The following is a 20,684-nucleotide window of genomic DNA, read 5'->3' as shown; positions in this document are numbered from 1 at the left end:
CTAAGATTTTTCAACTGAAACTTGTCTTTTAAACCTGAAATGCTTACTCCGCAAGAAAATGTGCCTTCAGTCGATGGGCGCTGAAATAAACAAAAATGGACATTTCTTATCGTTTTAATAAATTTACTTCCTAACGATTATGTTTGCAAATGTAAGCTCAACTGGGATGTTAATTCATGATCTGCAACCAAAGCGAACTCAGTCAATCGTGGAGTGAATCCACTTTGGCTGACACAGAATGTATTACTTCTATTACAAGCCACTTTAAATCATAAGCTACGCCACATTAATTATGCAACATGCAATATGATGAAATTTCTCAAACTTATAAAGCCATTTATTTTTTTGTCATATATATTTCAACTTAAAAAGAGAACGATCTCAATTCTAAAACTTTTCGGTGTTAAGGCTAATAGATCTTCCAGGTCGGGTTGTCGTGGTAATTGGATCACTGTTAGTTTGTTGACGCACTGGGATCGTGATAGCACGAGTTTGAGTGAAGTGAAATTTGGAGCAAAAGAAGCAGAGGTAATTTTTTTTCTGGGCTTACAAAACTTCACAAGTCTCTGAGAGCAATGTGCATAAATTTACAAGCACGTGTATCGATAGATGTCAAACTTTTGATTTGGAAAGTTTCAAGTCAAATCCATTCTATTTTAATAACTCAATCCCTAGCTGCGTTCCAGGATGGCTTGGTTTTCCTCAGTCAAGGTGTTTCCTAATGCGGTAGTTTGTCCTATTTCTGTTTCAATGGCTGAAACGCACAACTACTTTCAAAGTCGTTAGCTTACATGGCACACTTCCAATCAACAAAACGTGGCTGGCCATCTAAGACTACTGGACCAACTGGTTTTCTTAGGTTCAAACCGCTCAGCATACAAATAAAACAGAGTTGATGGAACATTTTCCCTTATTGACAAAGCTCAACAGATTATGTCTATATTCTTTTCCCAAGCTGCAATCAAACAGTTTCATTCTTTACAGGTGTTATTTACAGGTCTCCTCTACTTAGACAGTTCGCTGCGATTGTGTTTTAACCCTGTCAGTGGATACACCTGTATCATTCATAACATGTACATATGCACTTTTAGATTTGGACAGCGGTTTTCCCCGATTAGAAAACGGAAATGCCTCGTTATCAGGCAATTTTTCTTAGCGGAGATTACTTTTGGAAGGAAAAAAAATCTCAGCTCATGAAAATAGGTTATTCATAAACATAGCCTCACCTTTGAAAAAAAAAAAAAACTCACCACCATTGATCCTACAACAGGCCCTGAGGGACAGCTGAGGGTGGGGAGCTGGAGGTTTTTTTTTGGGGGGGGGGGGGAGCACATGGTTTTCAGGGAGAACGAAATGGGCATCAGTTGTTGCCAACAGAGTAAAAAGGTTGAGCTATAGAATATTGACAGCCAATGAACGAGGATTATAAGAACATTACAGAGCCTTATGGGACAAAACTAAGAAGTCGTGGTTCACACAAGGTTCAATTGAAGACACAATGAGCTCCATTCCTTAGTCATAATTACGAGGAGTCAGAGAGATTTTAGCATAAAACTGCCATTAGTTATACCAGAGAAAATAAAGTATATATCTATGGAACTATTACAGCACATGTCAAGTTCCCTGGAGGTTTTAAGGCCTTATTAACGCGCTAAACGATGAGAAAATCTCTTTTTTTTCTTTCTTTCCACATGGGTTTGATTACAACTACTTGCATTAACTTAACTTTGTTCGGTGGGTTGATTGTTTGATTGAGGTGAATTAAAGCTTAAAGCACGATATCAATAAATTCTAAACTACTATGCCAATGACTGGTATAAAAATTAATAGGAAGCTGCCAACGTCAATGTTGCCGTTGTTTAATGCCCATTTCATAATAAGAGTATAATCATATGGAATATACTCGTTAGTGATTGGTTAAAAGTAGAATATACGCTCAGATTGTATCGCTATCTAAGAAATTATTTGAGTGACTATAGCAAAATATACTTTTTTCCTGTAGTGCAGGCGTATAATTTGAGGTCTAGCATCGCAGCAAAGGTAGCATTTCTTAAGATTTCTCAGTCGTAGTTCTGATGCCGCTGAGGTTGGATGAGACAGCAGGCTCTCGAAGCCCAAATCAAACATGGCGGCTAAGTGCACAATAGCGAGCTGCTTACGTTATAACCCGTTCTCTCAAACACTACCTTTTCCCAAGATCTGATTGTAAATTCTCCCCTCTGGCTGCTCCACATTTCCTCGTGAATTCTTTGCGAGAATTTGGCTTAAGATCAAAAACAACTCACACTATCTGATAACTTTGGGTATTCTCATTACCTGTTTACTGGATAATCTATGGATATTGTAGGGAGAAGTTACATCTTAGTCACTTCTAGGAGTTAAAGGGTTAAATATACGCATTCTCCCTGTCTATTTCTAGATTTGTTTCATTCGTTATAGATTAAATTCTAATTAACGGTTACCGAAATGGCTATCAAAAAAGTTTAAACAAACTCGCAGGACTACACAGTTCATCAAAATGTGGGCGTTGGTTTACATCCTTCCAGTTCTCCTCAGGAAATAAACAACAGCATCTGCGATGAAGACGAACATGGAGATGAATCCAAAAGCCTGCGAAGAAAGACAATGCAAACATGTAAGTTGCCGTGGTATTTTTTTTCGCCAGAAATTGGTCAAAAGATATTCGTTTTTCTTTCAATAGTGCCGGATCTGGTATGAAATCAGGCCTTTTCTTCAAAATCCCGGTAAACATGATAAAGAAATTATCCTAATAGATTCTAAATGCTTTTGAAATTTTTACCACCCGCTGCCGCTCCCAGATAAGCGCCCTCCTTCTGGAAATCTTACGAAATTTCATTCAGTCGCTTGCTTTTTTCAACACGGAAATGGAATTTGATGATTGAAGAAAACTTAAAAGAATACCAAGTGTTTTCATGTGGAGAATGAAATAAGTTGGTTTAGCAAGGGGTTATCGGCTATACTCCGAGTGCTGTATGAAACATGAAACATGATAATTCTGTATATGGAAATTTTTCTCTCAGTGATAAGTTTTGATTTCCGGATCCGGACATCAATTTGGAAGAGGGTTTAATTCATGCCAAACACCATCTTCGTTATCCTTTGTATTTATGCTTGACATCTTTGTCGTATTGTAGAGCAGTCTCTTACCCAGACCTTTCAGAGCCAAGTGGTTATATTTCAGTTACAGTCACACGGTAGGATCTGGGTACGAGATTAATTGTAGAGTAAACTCAAACTCACCACAGCAGCGTTTAATCTGTCAGAGAACGGACCATAACCACGTGCTGTCTGAGCAGCTAGCAAGGCAGAACTCAACAGAAGAAGAAATGCTGCTACAAGAGCAAATACAAAAACCTAAAATGAAAACATCACGAGGTTATGGCATCTGATTTGTTTTTGTTTACGTTGAAGCTTTGACTTTAAGTTTCGTTGCTCGATAATTCACCGTTATTATTATTTTATGATGTTCTGTACAACTAATGAGATTGGAATACATGCAGTAGCTAAGCAGTAAAACATCGAGCATGCACAAGGGAATCAATGTTTACCAGCCGTGCGCAGTGCGCTCATTTCTCGCGCAAATTTTCAAAGTGGAACAAAGGAAACAACCGCTGTCCTGCAACATATGCGAAACGTACGTTGAGACTTCTCGTATACAAAGTTTGTGGTTGCACGTTTCCTGCTGAGTTACCATTTTGTTTTGAGCTTTACCAAAAAAGTGATATGGTTTTCAAACAACGTTACCTAATAGCTAGTGAGCTTTTTTCGAACACAGGGTAAGTTAGTCTTATCAACTGAGTTTAAAATGTAAAACTGTAAAGAGTTTAAAGGCTGACGTTTCGAGCGTTAGCCCATCTTCATCGCTCTTACGAAGGGCTAACGCTCGAAAGTCAGCCTTTAAACTCTTTACGGTAGCCAATCTACGTTTTCAACTCAGTTGATAACACTAAATTACTCTGTTCCCTTATTGATTTTGTTGGAACAAATAGTTACATCTCGTTATTGAGCTATGTATTTGTGGCTTTTCCACTCACCGGGATATTCCAGTCAATACTGAGGTTGATTTTTGATATGATATTGAATGCGAACAAGACAAATACGGCGATCACAAGAAGCCATGACGTCACAGTAACAAAGAGGAAGAAATCCATACGTTCCCAATGTACGACAATATACTGAGCTAAAGCTGCGTACCCATCAGCAGCTAGGGCAAACGCCAACAACAGCGTGAACTGTAGAGATTTAAGTAAAAATAAAACTTATTGCTTATTGAAATATGCAGGCATGGATTTCATCAAGTTTAAAACTCTTAGTACCCAACAAACTTAGTAGGTACATATATATAATGGTGTATAGGGAATAATGGTAAATACATGGCCCCAGGTGGATAACGCTATCCAATGGTTAGATCTCTATCCAGCGCAGTCCTTTTTATTAACACTTATCCATCAGATAGTGATTTATTGGCTGGTCAGCGTTATCCGCTTCTTATATACCAGCATTTTGCAACAGCTGTGCTAAACCCTTTGACTCCTAAAAGTGACTAGTATCTAATTTCTCCTTACAATATCACCCCTGAATCACATATTAAGGTCACGAGAGCAAAGGAAATGATCACCATATAAAGAAGCTCTTGATTGTTCGACAAATTCTCCTTTTCAGCACCTTAGGAAACATATAAAGAACAGTATGGAGAATATGCATACTGATATCGGGTTTTAAAGAGTTAAGCTTCAAATTCAGTGTCTTCCTATTAGTCCTCATTAGTCCCCCTCCACCCTCTCCCGCCTTTCATTCGCTACAAAAATGACTCAACACACTTGACGGAAGTACTTACAAATTCAACGATCTTCAGTATTCCAGGAATCGAGATAATATACGACATAGTTAGCCCGATATCCCCAGACGCCGGGGCCTCGTGCGATCTAGCTGTAGTATCTGGGTTCTCAGGATCTGCCATCGTTTATCTGTTTTACTGAAAATTTAAAATTGAGAGATAAGAGATGTTTTCTGTTGGACTTTCTTTACCATAAACACCCTAATAGCAGCTTCACCCTAACAGCAGCCCCTTCTCTTTCTCAGATTTAACTAGTGATTTGTTATACGTTTGCGTTGAATTGCAAGCCATCAAGTTGTCGTATACAGTTTCGAAAGCTCTTTAATACAGTTTCGAAAGCTCTTAAGCTCAGTTTTGAAACAAAACGGATCGTTTAACATTTAAGGTTACTTCCCACTGTCAGAGGCCGCAAAAAAGCGATTTTTCTCTTATTTAAAAAAGTTGAATTCAAACATGAAACCTTATGTTTCCTTTTAAAAAAAATCTGAAATCTTTAAAAGCACCCGAGTTATTAAGAAAAACATATTTTTAAATAAATGTTAATAAATCAGGAAGGTGTCATAATCTCGGACATGGGCGAGTCCCCCGGGGGAATTTTCGCGGTAACCGCTCATGTTTCACTCGATGTTCGTGTTATTTCCATATCTTGTTTACATCGCGCACTTTAAAAAATTCACATAGGGAAGCTCTTTGCCTATGGAAAGTCTTTGCTCATGGAAAAATCAAAAGCGGAAAAAACTCCTTGGAAAAAAAAAAGAAAAAAAACAGGCTTAAAGAAGGAAGAAAGGGTACCCCTAATGAAGGCCTAAATGTAATAACTGTCCTAAATGTAATTAAGTCCTGAATGTAATAATATTTGGTCCTAAATGAAATAAGCCTCCAATACAATCGTTTAACTGCGCTAGAACATTGTTGTTAGAGCGGACATTAACATTGAGATGTTAAAGTGACAGCTGTTGCACCAAAGAATCCTCTGATCAATATTCATTCGCTGGTATCAGTCAGTGTCTTTTTATTTGCCAGAGATGTAGGTCAAGAAGCGCTGGCCACAAACCCTTATACTGATGTGCTTTTGGCATTAAATTGACAGACGTCAATACAATGAAAACGATGACCAATACCTCTCTTTATATCATAGGCTCAGACTCTTTAGTGCAACAGATTTTGACGATATATTTGTGTGATCAGTGCTGAAGTTAACACTTTATGAACCAAATTACAGGGAAAGGAAGTCTACTGACCTATACGTTAGACAAATTCCGGGTTCGGAAGTGCAATGATTTTTTGTACTGTCTTCCCTTGCCAGATTTGTATGGGTCTGCACGAAATATATTCATATGCGATATTGACAAGGTCAAGGACGTGAGGTCAAGATGGCTAGATATTGGCTGAGTTCTTTTGTTGCGTTTTCATGGACCGAGACAAAGTCGAGGTCCATAAAAACGTAGAAAAAGACCGAGGTTAATATCTAGCCGTCTTGACCCAATAAACTTGGTCAAGAGAGAACATAAATTCCACGGTCGATCTAGAGTTTTATTTCATTTTTTGTCTTCATCTCTCCTAACGGCCGTGAGGGGAGAAGATGAATAGATAAAAAAGATACATTAAAAAAGAAAGCTCAACAGTTTCCACTTATAATCATATGGTACATGAACTGATTACCGAGGTGGAGTGAAGCCATTGAGGGCTAGAAATGCAATCCCAGGTTCAAAATTGAATAAATCAAGATAGTCATTCTTACAGATGAACTCAAAGGCTTCATTAAAATAAAGTGACACTGAATAACCTTTATGGGCAAAATTTTAAGCGACCCTTGTGATATTAATACTTTTGTTTTGGATTAACAAGTGACACAGCGAAATCACTGAACCTGTTCTAAAATTGTGAAACACTACTGACGACTTTAACACCAACAATAATATCAACGATAGTGGGCTAGTTTACTATCAATTGTAGTCAATTTTTTTCTCAAAGAATCCTAATGATTACGTATCAACCTAGTCTATCCACTTGAACTTCCAGCCAATCATTGGCCCACACTGGACTGGAAATTATTTTCCTCAACTCAATCGATAAACCGCTGAGAGACAGATCATGCGATTACCGTGCTTGTCATTGAGTTCAGTCGGCGATGACATGCTCCAGATTTTTGTTAAACGTCTGTTTTGTGATTGGCAATCTGAGTGGGCGATTTGTGAAGATGTGCTCGTCAGCAGCTTCTTTGCAATAATGCCTATTCAATGTAAGTCACTCAGTGTATAATTTGATGCAGACCCATGTAATACCTTACTCGTTGGTCGGATTTGTGCATGCATTTCAAGTCCGGATTTATACATGCATATCAAGATCAAGAGAACATAAATGTCCCAATTATGTTCCCTTGGAAGGAAAAATGATTTGTCCATACTGATATACTCACGAAGATATTCGAGATTTTGAGAGTAATAACTCTATTAAGTGCTGTCACGAGGTCCGAATTGGGAGACAAAATGTGCATGCTAATAAGGTCTATTCCGGTAAAGAAAAAAAAAAAGGAATACCGTACCCGAACCTGCAAAAAGTCAGTGGACTCCTTTGTCCAAGTTTGTAATTTGGATCGCTATGACGAAGGGCTAACGCTCGAAACGTCAGCCTTTTAACTCTTTATGGTGGCTAATTTACGTTTTAAACTCATTTGTTAACAATTAATTACCTCTTATACTCTCCCACCGACGCAGCACCACGGTTTCTTTAGAAACTTACCCCTTTTGTTATTTGGTTTATGACTTGTTAGCTCCATCACTGATCACAAAAGTATTACGTTATCATATTTTTCCAAAATCTAGAGTACTTAAGAGTCTGAGTCAGTGATATATGGAGAGGTATTGGTCACCGTACTCATTGTTTTACCAGCTGTTATTTGATACCAATTGTTCATCAGAATAACGGTTGCAGCCAATGCTTCTTGACTTAAGTCTAGCACATAAGAAGACGCTGATTGATATCTGTGAGCCCGCAATCTTACATGACTACTGGTCAGAGGATTCTTTGGTGCAACAGCTGTCACTTTAACATCTCAATGTGGATGTCCGCTGTAACAATGCACTGGTAGAGTCATACGATTGCAATGGAGGCTTACTACATTTAGGACTTTATTACATTTAGGAGTTATTAAATTTAGTCCTTCAACATACCGTTTTGTCAAGTAAAGGAAATTATTCCTTTATGAAAGCGACTTATACTGGCGAAGCTTCACGCTGGCGTCCAGATTTCGAACAAAGAAGTTGCTGTTAAACCAAAATTTGCCATACATGATGTTAAAAACGAGGTTTCCTTTTATGCAAGTACCAGCTTTACAAAAAGAAAAAACAATCGCTTCGAATCGAAAAATTTTGAAAGCTGTATGTCGATCCGCTGTCTTGTGTGGGGTGTAATTACCGTAAAAAATAAATGTTTAATAATGGTAATTGAACTGAGTGGAGCGAAATTTGGGCTGAAATCACAAGTATGATTTCAGGCCAAAATTGCACGTCACAAGGTTCAATTACCACTTTATTACATCCATTTTGAAATCGCCCAAGCACAGGACTTGGTCAGTTCAAATATTTTATTGATGCAGTACTGAGCTAGTTTGAAACTAAATTCATCCATTTTTTAGGGGGAAAAACAAGAGTTTTGGAAATAAAGTTGCAAAATTTGCCACATGTTACTATTTGTCTTTCATTTTCCTGCAATTACATTGGTTACTTTAAACAAGCCTTGAAATCTGATTGGTTGTTTTGTTTTCAGTGTAGCCTCCTCATTGGCTGGAAAAATGAATCGCGATTTAAAGCAAAAAATGGTGCGATTCGTGAATTAATCGCACCAATTAGAGCCAATCAGATTACAGGGACCACCAGTGATTTCAAAATGGGTGTAATAAATTATGATATCCACAATTTCAGTCATGACATTGAGATATTTAATTGTGCTTTTCCCATATGACGTCTTAATTATGGGGTGCAACTACTGCCCAAATTAGTATTTGGTATTTTTTCACTGCAATATGCTATTTGGTCCCTGTGTTATGACATTATTCTATCCCAGTTGACTATTTTGCTTTTGAAATGTCCTGATTTGTCACTGTTCCTTGGCGTTCGGCTATTATACTTTGCTGTTTTGCCATTGCATTCTAGTATTCTTCAATTTCGACATTGGGACAAGCAGTTTTGTTGTTGTGATTTGTCATTTTCATAGCGTGCGTTTCGTTATGGTGTTTTGACAAGGTAACCTGCAGTTCGGCATGACACTCAGAAACGAGTTTCAGACATGATAATTTATTTCCCGCCAGAATTATAATTATGTTAATATATTTCCGCCCCGTCGCACTGTCCTGGTTGGAAACATGGCAGCTCTTCGTAACAGAGCGGTGAATTTATTAGAAGAGGCGATCCGTCTCATCAGGGAGCACACATCCCAGGGTCCCGATAACGATTCTCCAAGGTACGGTGCAGTAGCCGGTGCATTGAACGGACGGGAAACCAACGGGTGAGTACAGGAAAATTTTCGAAATTTATTTCCGCCGTACACGGCTCGCGAAAGGTCGACTAGTTTCTCAAGCAGCAGCGGCAGACAGTGTATCGTAAATTTGAATCCTCCTTCAAATTCAGTGTATCCTGAATTTGGAGGAGGAATAACGCTTAATTCAGAAGGGCTCGGACCACGTCTTAGTGTTTCGAACCCTCTACGAGCAATTAACTTAGGGTAGCTTTCTTCTAGCTTCGTCTTGACTTCCATTGCGTTGGCCTTGCGGTTGATGCATGATGAATTTTATTTCCCGAAGGACACCCGCGAAGGTGGGAATTAATCTTAAAACGTTCTGATAGAGAGAAATCTATAAACCTATAAACCGACGCAGAATGCACCATCGAATGGCGTATAAATCGACTCTGCGCGAAACTTCAGGTGGAAATTGTTAAAATACACGAGCTGTTGCTGTGATCTCGTAGATGCAACAAATTTCGAATGCTGTGCGCTATCCTTACCTTACTTCAGCTATGATCCTTGCGCAAATTTTTTCTCCGGTCACCACAAACCGAGAAGCACGATGTTGTGTTCTGTCGAATATTGTAAAATTGCGGCACGGCGCAGTATAATGACGCTAACATATAGCTGTGGGTGTTGCCTATACGTCATGTACGTTTCACGGAAACTCCGGAACCATATCAAATCAGCAAGTGATTAACTGAGACGTCGTGATTAACTGCTTAGTAAACCGGAAGTAGTTTTATCAGAGGTATGTTAGCTCACCTCCGCTCAGTCACATTTCAGCTTGAACGAGCAGGGGTCGTAGAGGTTTGCAAAGGGGGGTTCCAATCACATATCACGCTGAAATTTTCTATTAAATCACGCATCACCCTGCAAATTTTGGGGCCATCACGCGTCACGCAAAAACCCCTTGCCACCCACGTCTTTGTTAACCGGAAATTAATGTAACCTTGCCAAATAATCCCTAACCTATTCATACTTATGCAGCTCAGAAGAGAAGAGCTCTTTTGAAAGTCATCCAGTACCTTGTCTGATTATTATATCTTGTGCTTCTGTTTCCGTTTTTCTCCGAATCAATGCGTGACTGAATGAAATGCCTCAAACGGAAATGACGCCAACTAGCCTATTGTAACATTCATTTGAGCTCTGAAACGAAGAAAATGAGGAAAAATTTTCTGTAAGGTCTAGTGACCTCTAGTGGCTAACGATTTTCAGAATTATTTGTAGACATTTTTTTAGTTAAGAGGAAAAAGCGGGGCGCATTTCGCAGAGGTCTGATGCCGGTTTCTTTCAACGCCCGTGAATAGAGACATGTCACGCAGTTTTAAGCGAATCTGAATGATCATACAAGATCTAACTAGACTCATTATGTAGTTTGTATAACTCGGATAAAGAATGCGTTACCATATCATTTTATGTTAAATCCATCACTTCGTTATTATGTCAGCCATCTTTTTGACGTTGAATTCTGGACACAAGTTTGCTTTCGGAAGGCAAACCTTTGCTTCATAAAAATTTCTACTGTTGCTTCACGAAAATAAAATCTGGTGTGCCTAGACTGCCTGTGACAAAACAAACAAATAACAGAGTATCTTGCATAACCCAGTGTTATTACGTGGGGAGTTTACATCAACTCTGATCCTCGCGCTGTAACAGAGTATTTTCACATAATTGTTCGTGTTGAATCAAAACTGATGATAGATTCTCCGGCTTAGATATAGAGACGGTAACAGCTGTATTTTTTTTTTTGAAGCAGTCAAAGTTTTTCCATTCCTTGCTACCGAAAATTCTGTGTTTTATTAATAGTTAAGCTCCCAACCTTAGTTCGAAGTTGTCTGATGAAGGAACTACCTAAGTGTTAAATCTTCATAAAAAAATAATATTTGACATCGTTTACCAAGGTGGATAAACTCTATGCCAAAGAGATAAGGAAAATCACAATCAGGCAAAGCGAAGGAGTAGGAACCTCTCGATTAATATATAAACGACTAAATTACATATTTATTAACCGTTTTTTTTTCTTCCCACCTTTCCTCAGTCTTTCAGCATGATTCTCATGCCTTCTGTGGCGTGTTATTTTATTTAGCAATTCCTTCATTTTTCTATTTGTCTTGCCCTCTAATGGTAATTGTGATTAAGCGCTTGATGTTTTCCCCTTCCTTTTCTTTTTTAGCCCATATTTCACATACTGTTCTCTATTCATTTCCTAAAGTGCAGACTGGGGGAATCTGCATGTTTAACAACGTACCAAGAGCTTCTTTTGTTGGTGATGATTCCTTTTACTCTCGTTACCTTAAAGTTTGATTTAGGGGTGATACTGAAAGAAAGAAATTACATAGATGCTAGATACTCGTAGGGTCTAAAGCCGGGTTAATGACATAATCGTTAACAACTCTTAAAAAGCTGTTATTTGGTCTCCTTTTCCGTGACGAGACCAAACAACAGCCACTGCAAAAGACACAACCCTTGTTTGGGGTTGATATTTAATAGGTTTTGCCTAAGAAGCTGTACCATAACAAAGGAGGATATCCTCTCTTGATCATAAATGACAGTGAAGATCTGGGACACAGTCAGAAACGGCTATCTCGGTACCTAGAAAACCTTTCTATAAATACTCTTGTTACTTCTTTTACATCTGGATAGGCCAGCCTTCACAGGGCAATTGTTGGTTTTAAAACGTGATGTTTATTCAGTTCTTTTCGCAGGAACTTACCATACCGTAGATGTAATCAAGTAACTGTCACTTTCAACCAAGGCCTTACATGCTTATTAAATCTGCCGTGGTTAACCAGCCCTCAGCTGCTATTTCCGATAGGAAATAGTTATAATTGCTAGGCTTGGCTTACGTGTTCTTTGTTCCCCGGTTAGATCAATTCAAGTGCGAGATTGCACTGCGTGAACTTCTACTCGGCATTGGGCCATAGTTTCTCTTTACACTGTTACTCGTCTATTCTATCGAGTCAAATTCAGTGAGTGTGCAAACCAAGTAAGTAATCGATTCCATGTCTTTCAGGCTCAGTTCTTAGGCTTTTTCTTTCGTTATTCGTTTCAGTTAAGTCTCCCTTTATCACCTATCAAATGGCTTAGATTAACTTAGATTGTTACTGAATCGGTTAGTTAGATTTTTGTACGCTCGGAATCGCGCTTGCAACAACAACAACAACAACAACGTATTTATATAGAGAAATATAAAGTTTACAAAACTTCATGTCCTGCAAATAGCTACAATGCTAATGTAGGTAGGACAAGACTTTAACTAAAGGCGTTATTAAATTACATAAGAAAAAAGAAAAGAAGAAATACAAAAACATACAGAAAGAAACAACTTACATACAAATTCAAGTACAAGGGATTTTGTTATTTGAAAAAGACTAAAATTACAACTAGAGGTATATACAATATATCAGGTTAACTTCACAAAATATTCTATTAAAAAATTAACATTCGAATAATTATCTTCATTACCTAGAACATTAAGGAGTATTGATTTAATTTTTTTACGAAAATTAGAAACGTTGAGAGTCTTAACAGAAAGTGGAATAGAATTCCAAATAGACACACCGATTCTAGTAAAAGATTTTTTCATTTTTTCAGTTCTAGAGAATTTGACAGAGAAGCATTCTTTTGCAGATAATCGCGTATTATAATGATGTTCTGTATTGATTTTCGCAAACTTATCGAGAAGACTTATCGAGAAGGCTTGATTAGGTCCAAATCTCCAATATGGGGATATTCAACATAAAGCTGGCGTCCGAGTTAAACAACGTGTAGCTTATTAATCGTTTTCCAGCCTTCCTTACGATCAATAAAAGTGCCGATTATATTTGACACTTTCATGTTACGGTCGTTATTGCAATGTTAGCGATAGTTTCTTCATTTGTATTATTTTATCATGTTAGTAAATTTAGCTTCTATTACCGTTTTATTATTTCAGTTTGAACCGGCATACGGTTAATATCATACGATTCACTACTAAGCTTACAGCATGCGATTCGTTTTAACTGGAGCATTGGTCTCTGTCAATTAAATGCTGGTTACGTCGTAGTCAGAAGTTCTTGTCGAGTTCGTTAAACACTACGCACTGTTCTACGCATGTGATAACTTGGATTTGGTCGGTTACATTCTATCCTTGTAATTCACAGCTATATATCCCGGAAATAAGAAAAAAATAAACGTCTTGAGGGTGGTCCAAGTCTGTAAAAATGCACCTTTAGGAGGCGATTTGCACTTGCATCTTTCCAGTAAATTTTAGAAAGTCCACGACAGCATCTCCAATCATGACACAAACATGGCGATGAATCCAAACGCCTTTAACAGAAAAAGTGTGAAATAGGAGTAAATTTCAGCGGAATAATGAATCCCAGTCAACCTTTTCTGTGTTAAAGACACAGATCTTCTCTTGATACTTAAAAGGCCCTTAAAATATCAGTAGGTGTCATTGCTGACCAGCTAGCCGGCCTTCATTATTAACGCTGCAGGACGCGCGTTTCCCCGCTCGCAGGAAGATTTGAGACGAGCCTGGGAGAGGTTTGCTGGGAATCTGTCACTAATATTGTGTGCCAGACCCCTTGAAATTCCCTCGATGGTTAGCGTTGCTCAAGGCCTCAAACCTTTCCGCGGGCGAAAAGACTCTTGTGCCGAAACGCTGTACAAAGAGGGCGTGTGCTCACAGGCGGTTGAACTTTACGTACGACATACCACAGCAGCGCGTAACTTGATTTACAGTACTAGTTTGCTTTTGAGCACCTAGAGGAAAGAATAAAAAATTTAATGCAATACGATGAAATTTCTCAAACTTATTAAGACATTTATGTTATTGTCACATATATTTCAACTTAAACAGAGAACGATCTCAATTCTAAAACTTTTCGATGTGAAGGCTAATAGATCTTCCAGGTCGGGTTGTCATGGTAACTGGATCGCTGTTAGTTTGTTGACGCACCAGGATCGTGATAGCACGAGTTTGAGTACAATTTGGAGCAAAAGAAGCAGAGGTAAATTTTTTTCTGGGCTTACAAAACTTCACAAGTCTCTGAGAGCAATGTGCATAAATTTACGAGCACATGTATTGATAGCTGTCAAACTTTTGATTTGGAAAGTTTCAAGTCAAATCCATTCTATTATGATGAGTCAATCCCTAGTTGCTTTCCAGAATGGCTTGGTTTTCCTCAGTCAAGGTGTTTCCTAAATGCGGTAGTTTGTCCTATTTCTGTTTCAATGGTTGAAACGCACATCGACCGTCAAAGTCGTACACTTCCAATCAACAAAACACGGCCTTGTAGGCTGGCCATCTAAGACTACTGGACCAACTGGTTTTCGTAAGTTCAAACCACTCATTGTACAAGGAAAGCAGAGTTGATGGAACATTCTCTCTCATTGACAAAGCTCAAGAGACTATGTTTATATTCTTTTACCAAGCTCCAATCAAATCCTGATAGTTGTTGCTGTGTGATGACGGGTTGTAGGATGACTCGTCCAGTAATCTGTCGGTATGTGTCGGTTTCCTGTAAACTGTTGTCCGTAGTGATTTGTCGTCACGGCTTACCAGGCAGTCTAGAAAAGGTAGTTTACCATTTTCTTCGACCTCTCTGGTAAACTGTAATTTTCCGTTGAGGTGGTGCTTTGAATTATCAAAGTTGTACTGCTGTAGGACTCCAAACGACCAAAAGTTTAAACCAAACCAAAAGAGTATGATATGTAAACAAAGAAAGATTGTAAGGCTATTGTGTTAACTACCCTGATAATGATGCTAAAATGAAGAGCTTTTAATTTTAAAAGACAATGCGAATTATCTCTCATGTTGGCCTCTTCCGCGTATGTTGACAATTTTATCTGCGTTTGTTATGGTGCAATTTCAAGTCAATTATCGTACAGCTTTTTAGCTACCTCTCTTGCTTCGGAGAAATCCAAGGTTTATGTTAACTTTGCACAAATACGATAAGTTTGCATTCTGAAATGGGTTTTGCAAATCTAGAATCAATAATCAGTATGGAATGATAAAATTAAGAAAAGATTCAGTTGGCAGCGAAGGGAAATCACTATTAAACTAGTAAGTCGTGGTTCACACATGGTTTAATTGAGGACGCAATGAGCTCCACTCCTGAGTCATAATTATGAGACGTCAGAGAGATTTTAGCATTAAACTGCCATTAGTTACACCAGAGATACTAAAGTATATAATTATGGAACTATTGTAGTAAATGTCAAGTTCCCTTAAGGTTTTTAGGCCTAATTAACGGGCTAAACGATGAAAAAAATCTATTTTTTTTCTTTCTTTCCACATGGGTTTGATTACGACTACTTACATTTACTCAATTTTGCCAGGTGGGTTGGTTGTTTGATTGAGGTGAATTTTAGCTTAAAGCACGATATCTATAAATTCTAGACTGCTATGCCAATTGACTGCTATAAAAATTAGTAAAAAGCTGCCAAAGTCAGTGTTGCCGTTGTTCAATGCCCATTTCATAATAAGAGCATAATCATATGGAATATACTCGTTAGTGATTGGTTAAAAATAGAATATACGCTCAGATTGTATCGCTACCTAAGAAATTATTGGAATGACCATAGCTAAATATACTTTTTGCCTGTAGTGCAGGCGTATAATTTTAGATCTAGCATCGCAGCAAAGGCAGCATTTCTTAGGATTCTGATGCCCCTGAGGGTGGAAGAGACAGCAGGCTCTCGAGGCCCAGATGAAACATGGCGGCTCAGTGCATGATAGTGAGTTGCTTACGCTATAACTCGTTCTCTCAACCGTTACCCTTTCCCAAGATCTGATTGCTAATTCTCCCCTATGGCTGCTACATATTTCCTCGTAAATTATTTGCGAGAATTTGGCTTAAGATAAAAACAACTCACACTACCTGATAAGATTGGGTATTCTCATTACCTGTGTACTGGATAATCTATGGATATTGTAGGGAGAATTTACATCTTAGTCACTTCTAGGAGTTAAAGGGTTAAATATACGCATTCTCCCTGTCTATTTCTAGATTTTTTTCATTCGTTATAGAGGAAAGGTATATAGATACAACGATTAAATTCAAATTAACGGTGACCGAAAAAGCTATTAAAAAAGGTTAAACAAACTCGAAGGACTAGACAGTTCATCAAAATGTGGGCGTTGGTTTACATCCTTCCAGTTTTCTTCAGGAAAAAAACAACAGCATCTGCGATGAAGACGAACATGGAGATAAATCCAAAAGCCTGCGAAGACAGACAATGCAAACATGTAAGTTGCCGTGGCCCTTTTTTCGTAAGAAATTGGTCAAAAGAGATTCGTTTTTCTTTCAAAAGTAAGTCTTAGTACGAGACCAGGTCTTTCTTTAAAATCCCAGTAAACATGGTAGAAACATTATCCTGATAAATTCTAAATGCTTTCGAAATTTTTTACCACCCGCCCCAAATAAGCGCCCTCCTTCTGGAAATCTTACGAAATTTCGTTCAGTCCCTTGCTTTTCTCAACACTGGAATGGAATTTGATGAGTGCTGATAAATTTAGAGAACATCGAGTATTTCCATGAGTGGTTTAGTAATGGGGTATCGGATGTACTCCGAGTACTGTATGAAACACGATAATTTTGTCCAAGGAATTTTTTTCTCTTGGTGATAAGTTTTGATTTCCGGATCCTCTCACTAATTTGGAAGAGGGTTTTAATTCATGCCAAACACCATCTTCGTCATCCTATTTATTTATGCTTGACATCTTCGTCGTATTGTAGAGTAGTCTCTTACCCAGACCTTTCAGGGACAAGTGCTTGTATTTCAGTTACAGTGATACGGTAGGATCTGGGTACGAGATTAATTGTAGAGTAAACTTAAACTTACCGCAGCAGCCCTTATTTTGTCAGTTTCCTTAGGAAAAAACCCCAAATAATCTGTTACCATATCAGCTAGCAAGGCAGAACTAAACAGAAGAAGAATTGCTGCTACAACAGCAAATACAAAAACCTAAAATGAAAACATTACGAAGTTATAGCATCTGATTTGTTTTTGTTTACGTTGAAGCTTTGACTTTAAGTTTCATTGCTCGATAATTCACTATTATTATTATTATTATTATTATTATTATTATATGATGTCTTGTACACCTAATGGGATTGGAATACATGCAGCAACAAAGCGGTCAAACGTCGAGCATGCACAAGGGAATCAATGTTTACCAGCCGTGCGCAAAATTTCAAAAGAGAACAAAAGAAACAGCCACTGTCCTGCAACATATGCGAAACGTTTACGAAAATCTTCAAAAGGAAACAAAAGTAGGAAAAAGGAAAACTTGAGACTCCTCGTACAAAAAGTTTATATAATTGCAGGTTTCCTGCTGAGTTACCATTTTGTTTTGAGCTTTACCAAGGAGGTGATAAGGTTTTCAAACACCGTTACCTACTAGCTGGTAAGCTTGTTCCTAACACAACCGACATAGTTTTGACACCCAGAAACACGCCACCTAGCCTCAAAAACGTTTGCACATGCGCAGATGCTTGACCTTTGTGTTGCTTGCAGCCAGCATCTCAATGATTATCAACATGACTCTCAAACAGTTTGCAGATACCAAAATCCAATTTGAAATACTGACTACAAGAGTATTTATGTTGGCATTCTTTTAGAGCACTTTATATTTCATCCAAAATTTTGGCAATGGCTAAGGTTCATTCATACTTTGTGTAAACAACGACGGATAGAGAAAACGTTGTCGCCTAAGTAAAAGTCGTTTTTCCTTGACCGCGTTTTATTCTGTTGATATTCATTGGAACAATTATTATTCTACTCCGTTTCGCCGTACATTGATTGATTCAGTAAAGGTGTAGGTCCAGGATCAGCATTCCAGTGTAAGATCTGATAATCCAGATTGTAAGGTTCTCCTAAAAAGAAATCCGTTGTTGGCTTCTACGACTAAGTCAGTTTAGACAACCTGAGGAGTTAAGTTACTAAACTATTTGAGTCGTGCAGAAAACTTCTTGGGAGCCTGAAGGGGAAGGCTAGTCAGGCGCGCTAAAGACAGACTTCTGTTTCAAGAAAATTCCTAGATATTTGCGTGCGACATATATAGAATATATCACACGATGGAGAAAAGACATGAATTTTCTGCGTCGAGTGGCGAGAACAATGCTTCACGAGGGAGCACAACAAACGAGTGAGATATTGATCACTCGCATTAAATAACAAAGATAAGCCACTCGGTTCCCGGATGTAGTGGTTGTATTGATTCTAAGAGTGTTTTTGTTCCCATGTCTTCAAATTATTTGTTGAAGTTTTTTTACTTATTGATTTTGTTGGAAAAAAAGTTATATTTTGTTACTGAGCTTTGTATTTGTGACTTTTCCACTCACCGGGATATTCCAGTCAATACTGAGGTTGATTTTTGATATGATATTGAATGCGAACAAGACAAATACGGCGATCACAAGAAGCCATGACGTCACAGTAACAAAGAGGAAGAAATCCATACGTGACTTGCTTGCTATGATATTTACATCAGCAGCTATGGCAAATGCCAACATCAACGTGAACTGTACAGATTTAAGTAAAAGTAAAACTTAGCTTATTGAAATACGCAGGCATAGATTTCGTAAAGCCTAAAAGTCTTAGCACCTACAAACGAAGGAGGAATGTAATGGTGTATAGGGAATACCCCAATTGTATTAATATACCAGCGTTTCGCATCGGTTGCGCTTAACCCTTTGTCTCCTTAGAGTGTCTAGTATATAATTTCTCCTTACAATATCACCCCTGAATCACATATGAAGGTGACGAGAGTAAAGGAAATAACCACCAACTAAAGAAGCTCTTGGTTGTTCAACAAATTCTCCTTGTCAGTGACTTAGGAAATGTATGAAGAACAGTATGGAGAATATGCATACTGATATAAGGGTGTAAAAGGTTAAGCCTCGAAATCAGTGTCTTCCCATCAGTCCTCATTAGTCCCCCCCCACTTCACCCTCTTCCGCCTTTCATTCGCTTCAAAATGACTTAACACACTTGATGGAAGTACTTACAAATTCAACGATCTTCAGTATTCCAGGAATCGAGATGATATACGACATAGTTAGTCCGATATCTCCAGATGCAGCTCCTCCGCCGCCGGACTTTTCCGCGGGGGCCTCGTCAGATTTAGCTGTGGTATCTGGGTTCTCAGGATCTGCCATTGTTTATCTGTGCTTCTGAAAATTTAAAATTGAAAGATAGGACGTGTTTGCTGTTGGACTTTCTTTACCATAAACACCCTCATAGCAGCCCCACCCTAATAGCAGCCCCACCCTAATAGCAGCCCCACGCTAATGGCAGCCCCACCCTAATAGCAGCCCCACTCTATTAGCAGCCCCACCCTACTGTAACAGTCCCTCCTTTTTCTCAGATTTAACTAGTGATTTGTCATACGTTTTACACATGTACCTCTTGTTCAAATGAAGAGCAACCTCATCCCATCTCATGACACTAATAAATTGATTGACTGATTAATTGAAATATTAGATTGATTGTTCCCATTTGGAAGCACCGGAAATTAACCAGCACCCGGTCAGCTTATCGTTTACGTTAACTATCACTCAAAGCATTCTTGTTTGCCCCATTGCTGTTGGTTTTAAGTTTACCAAGAGAATGACAGTTAACATCGCCAGACACTCGGAAATGTCTTTCGCAATAGTATTATGGTCAATTGCAGGTAGACACTCAACACAAGAAGCGAGGTTTAAAAAAATACAAATTCCGGTTATTCTTCTAGGAAAAAAAGAAAGGTACACTGGGTTGAATATCTTCAAGGAACATAGGTTTGGAAATAAATCAAAGGGTTATTGCACCCTTTTGTCAGGTGTAAGACATTGTGTGTAACGTTAACGCTCTCAACACGTCAAGTCGAAGCTTGCAAAACGGCCTCGGAGACATTTTGTTTACCAAAGGTGTCATTAGAAATCTCCGGGAAAAGGTGGACAGTTGATCAGCCTTTTATGGTTTGTTACAAGCCTGATGATATGCATGACTTCTAAATAACAAGTATATATTTCGGGTCCTCTTTTACAATAATTTTTCTGCTTTGCCCAGCGGGGGTTGGCATTCAGTCAATAAATTTGATTGTTATAATAACTCCGCCCCTCTTGCCCTCTTATGACAGAAAGCCGTCAGCTTTTAATAAACAAAAAAAAATTAATTATTAATCATTAATTTTTTTCCATCCATTCAAAACTTGACAGCATCTTTGTTTCTGGTTTCTCAAACTTTTTCTGGTTGTTCATTTTATTGTTATATTTGATGACCAATCTCGTTCACAAGCAAGTTCGCTATCGAAACCGTTTCGAGTAAATGTTCATGAAGTGACTTAATG

The 20,684-nt window shown here is 38.3% G+C and overlaps 2 protein-coding genes and 1 long non-coding RNA gene across 9 annotated transcripts in view; 1 reads left to right on the top strand and 2 right to left on the bottom strand.

The window, feature by feature from the left end:
* Positions 1-1,564: 1,564 nt before the first annotated feature.
* On the bottom strand, positions 1,565-10,016 carry LOC149048008 (plasmolipin-like). 5 transcript variants are annotated; one of them, XM_089200170.1, is made up of 6 exons: positions 9,862-9,999; positions 8,032-8,124; positions 4,859-4,996; positions 4,056-4,253; positions 3,262-3,375; positions 1,565-2,610 (listed from the first exon to the last, which is right to left on the bottom strand). In XM_089200170.1, exons 3-6 carry the CDS (start codon positions 4,979-4,981, stop codon positions 2,533-2,535), a joined length of 513 nt encoding a protein of 170 aa, XP_089056296.1. In that variant the 5' UTR covers positions 4,982-4,996; positions 8,032-8,124; positions 9,862-9,999; the 3' UTR covers positions 1,565-2,532. The 5 variants fall into 5 exon arrangements, with proteins under 5 accessions (XP_089056296.1, XP_089056297.1, XP_089056293.1 ...); XM_089200171.1 differs by having other exon boundaries at positions 9,867-9,979; XM_089200167.1 differs by lacking the exon at positions 8,032-8,124 and having other exon boundaries at positions 9,862-10,016.
* LOC149048007 (uncharacterized) overlaps positions 9,091-20,684 on the top strand; it is a 19,756-nt gene continuing 8,162 nt past the window's right edge. For both annotated transcript variants that reach the window (XR_016184929.1, XR_016184930.1), the window contains exon 1: positions 9,091-9,364. This is a non-coding gene — a long non-coding RNA (uncharacterized LOC149048007). The remainder of the gene's footprint in view (positions 9,365-20,684) is intronic.
* Positions 15,419-20,684, bottom strand: part of LOC113675051 (plasmolipin-like) — a 9,587-nt gene continuing 4,321 nt past the window's right edge. For both annotated transcript variants that reach the window (XM_027191580.2, XM_027191579.2), the window contains exons 2-5: positions 19,363-19,527; positions 18,697-18,876; positions 17,195-17,317; positions 15,419-16,573 (exon numbers count right to left, since the gene is read on the bottom strand). In XM_027191580.2, coding sequence (XP_027047381.2) covers positions 16,496-16,573; positions 17,195-17,317; positions 18,697-18,876; positions 19,363-19,512 — 531 coding nt within the window. In that variant the 5' untranslated portion in view covers positions 19,513-19,527 and the 3' untranslated portion in view covers positions 15,419-16,495. The remainder of the gene's footprint in view (positions 16,574-17,194; positions 17,318-18,696; positions 18,877-19,362; positions 19,528-20,684) is intronic.

This window comes from Pocillopora damicornis, chromosome 3 (genome assembly GCF_964200805.1).
Source record: "Pocillopora damicornis chromosome 3, jaPocDami1.2, whole genome shotgun sequence".
NCBI classification, from domain to species: Eukaryota; Metazoa; Cnidaria; class Anthozoa; order Scleractinia; family Pocilloporidae; genus Pocillopora; species Pocillopora damicornis.
Note: the sequence above shows the minus strand (reverse complement) of the source record. Positions and strands in the feature narration are given on the sequence as shown.

Excerpts from the sequence above, each read along its gene's own strand:
- LOC149048008 (XM_089200167.1), bottom strand. The coding sequence starts at position 4,981 with ATGGCAGATCCTGAGAACCCAGATACTACAGCTAGATCGCACGAGGCC. Across the intron at positions 3,376-4,055 it reads GTATTGACTGGAATATCCCG|GTTTTTGTATTTGCTCTTGT; the intron begins GTGAGTGGAAAA and ends TTTTCATTTTAG. Across the intron at positions 2,611-3,261 it reads ACAGATTAAACGCTGCTGTG|GCTTTTGGATTCATCTCCAT; the intron begins GTGAGTTTGAGT and ends CTTTCTTCGCAG.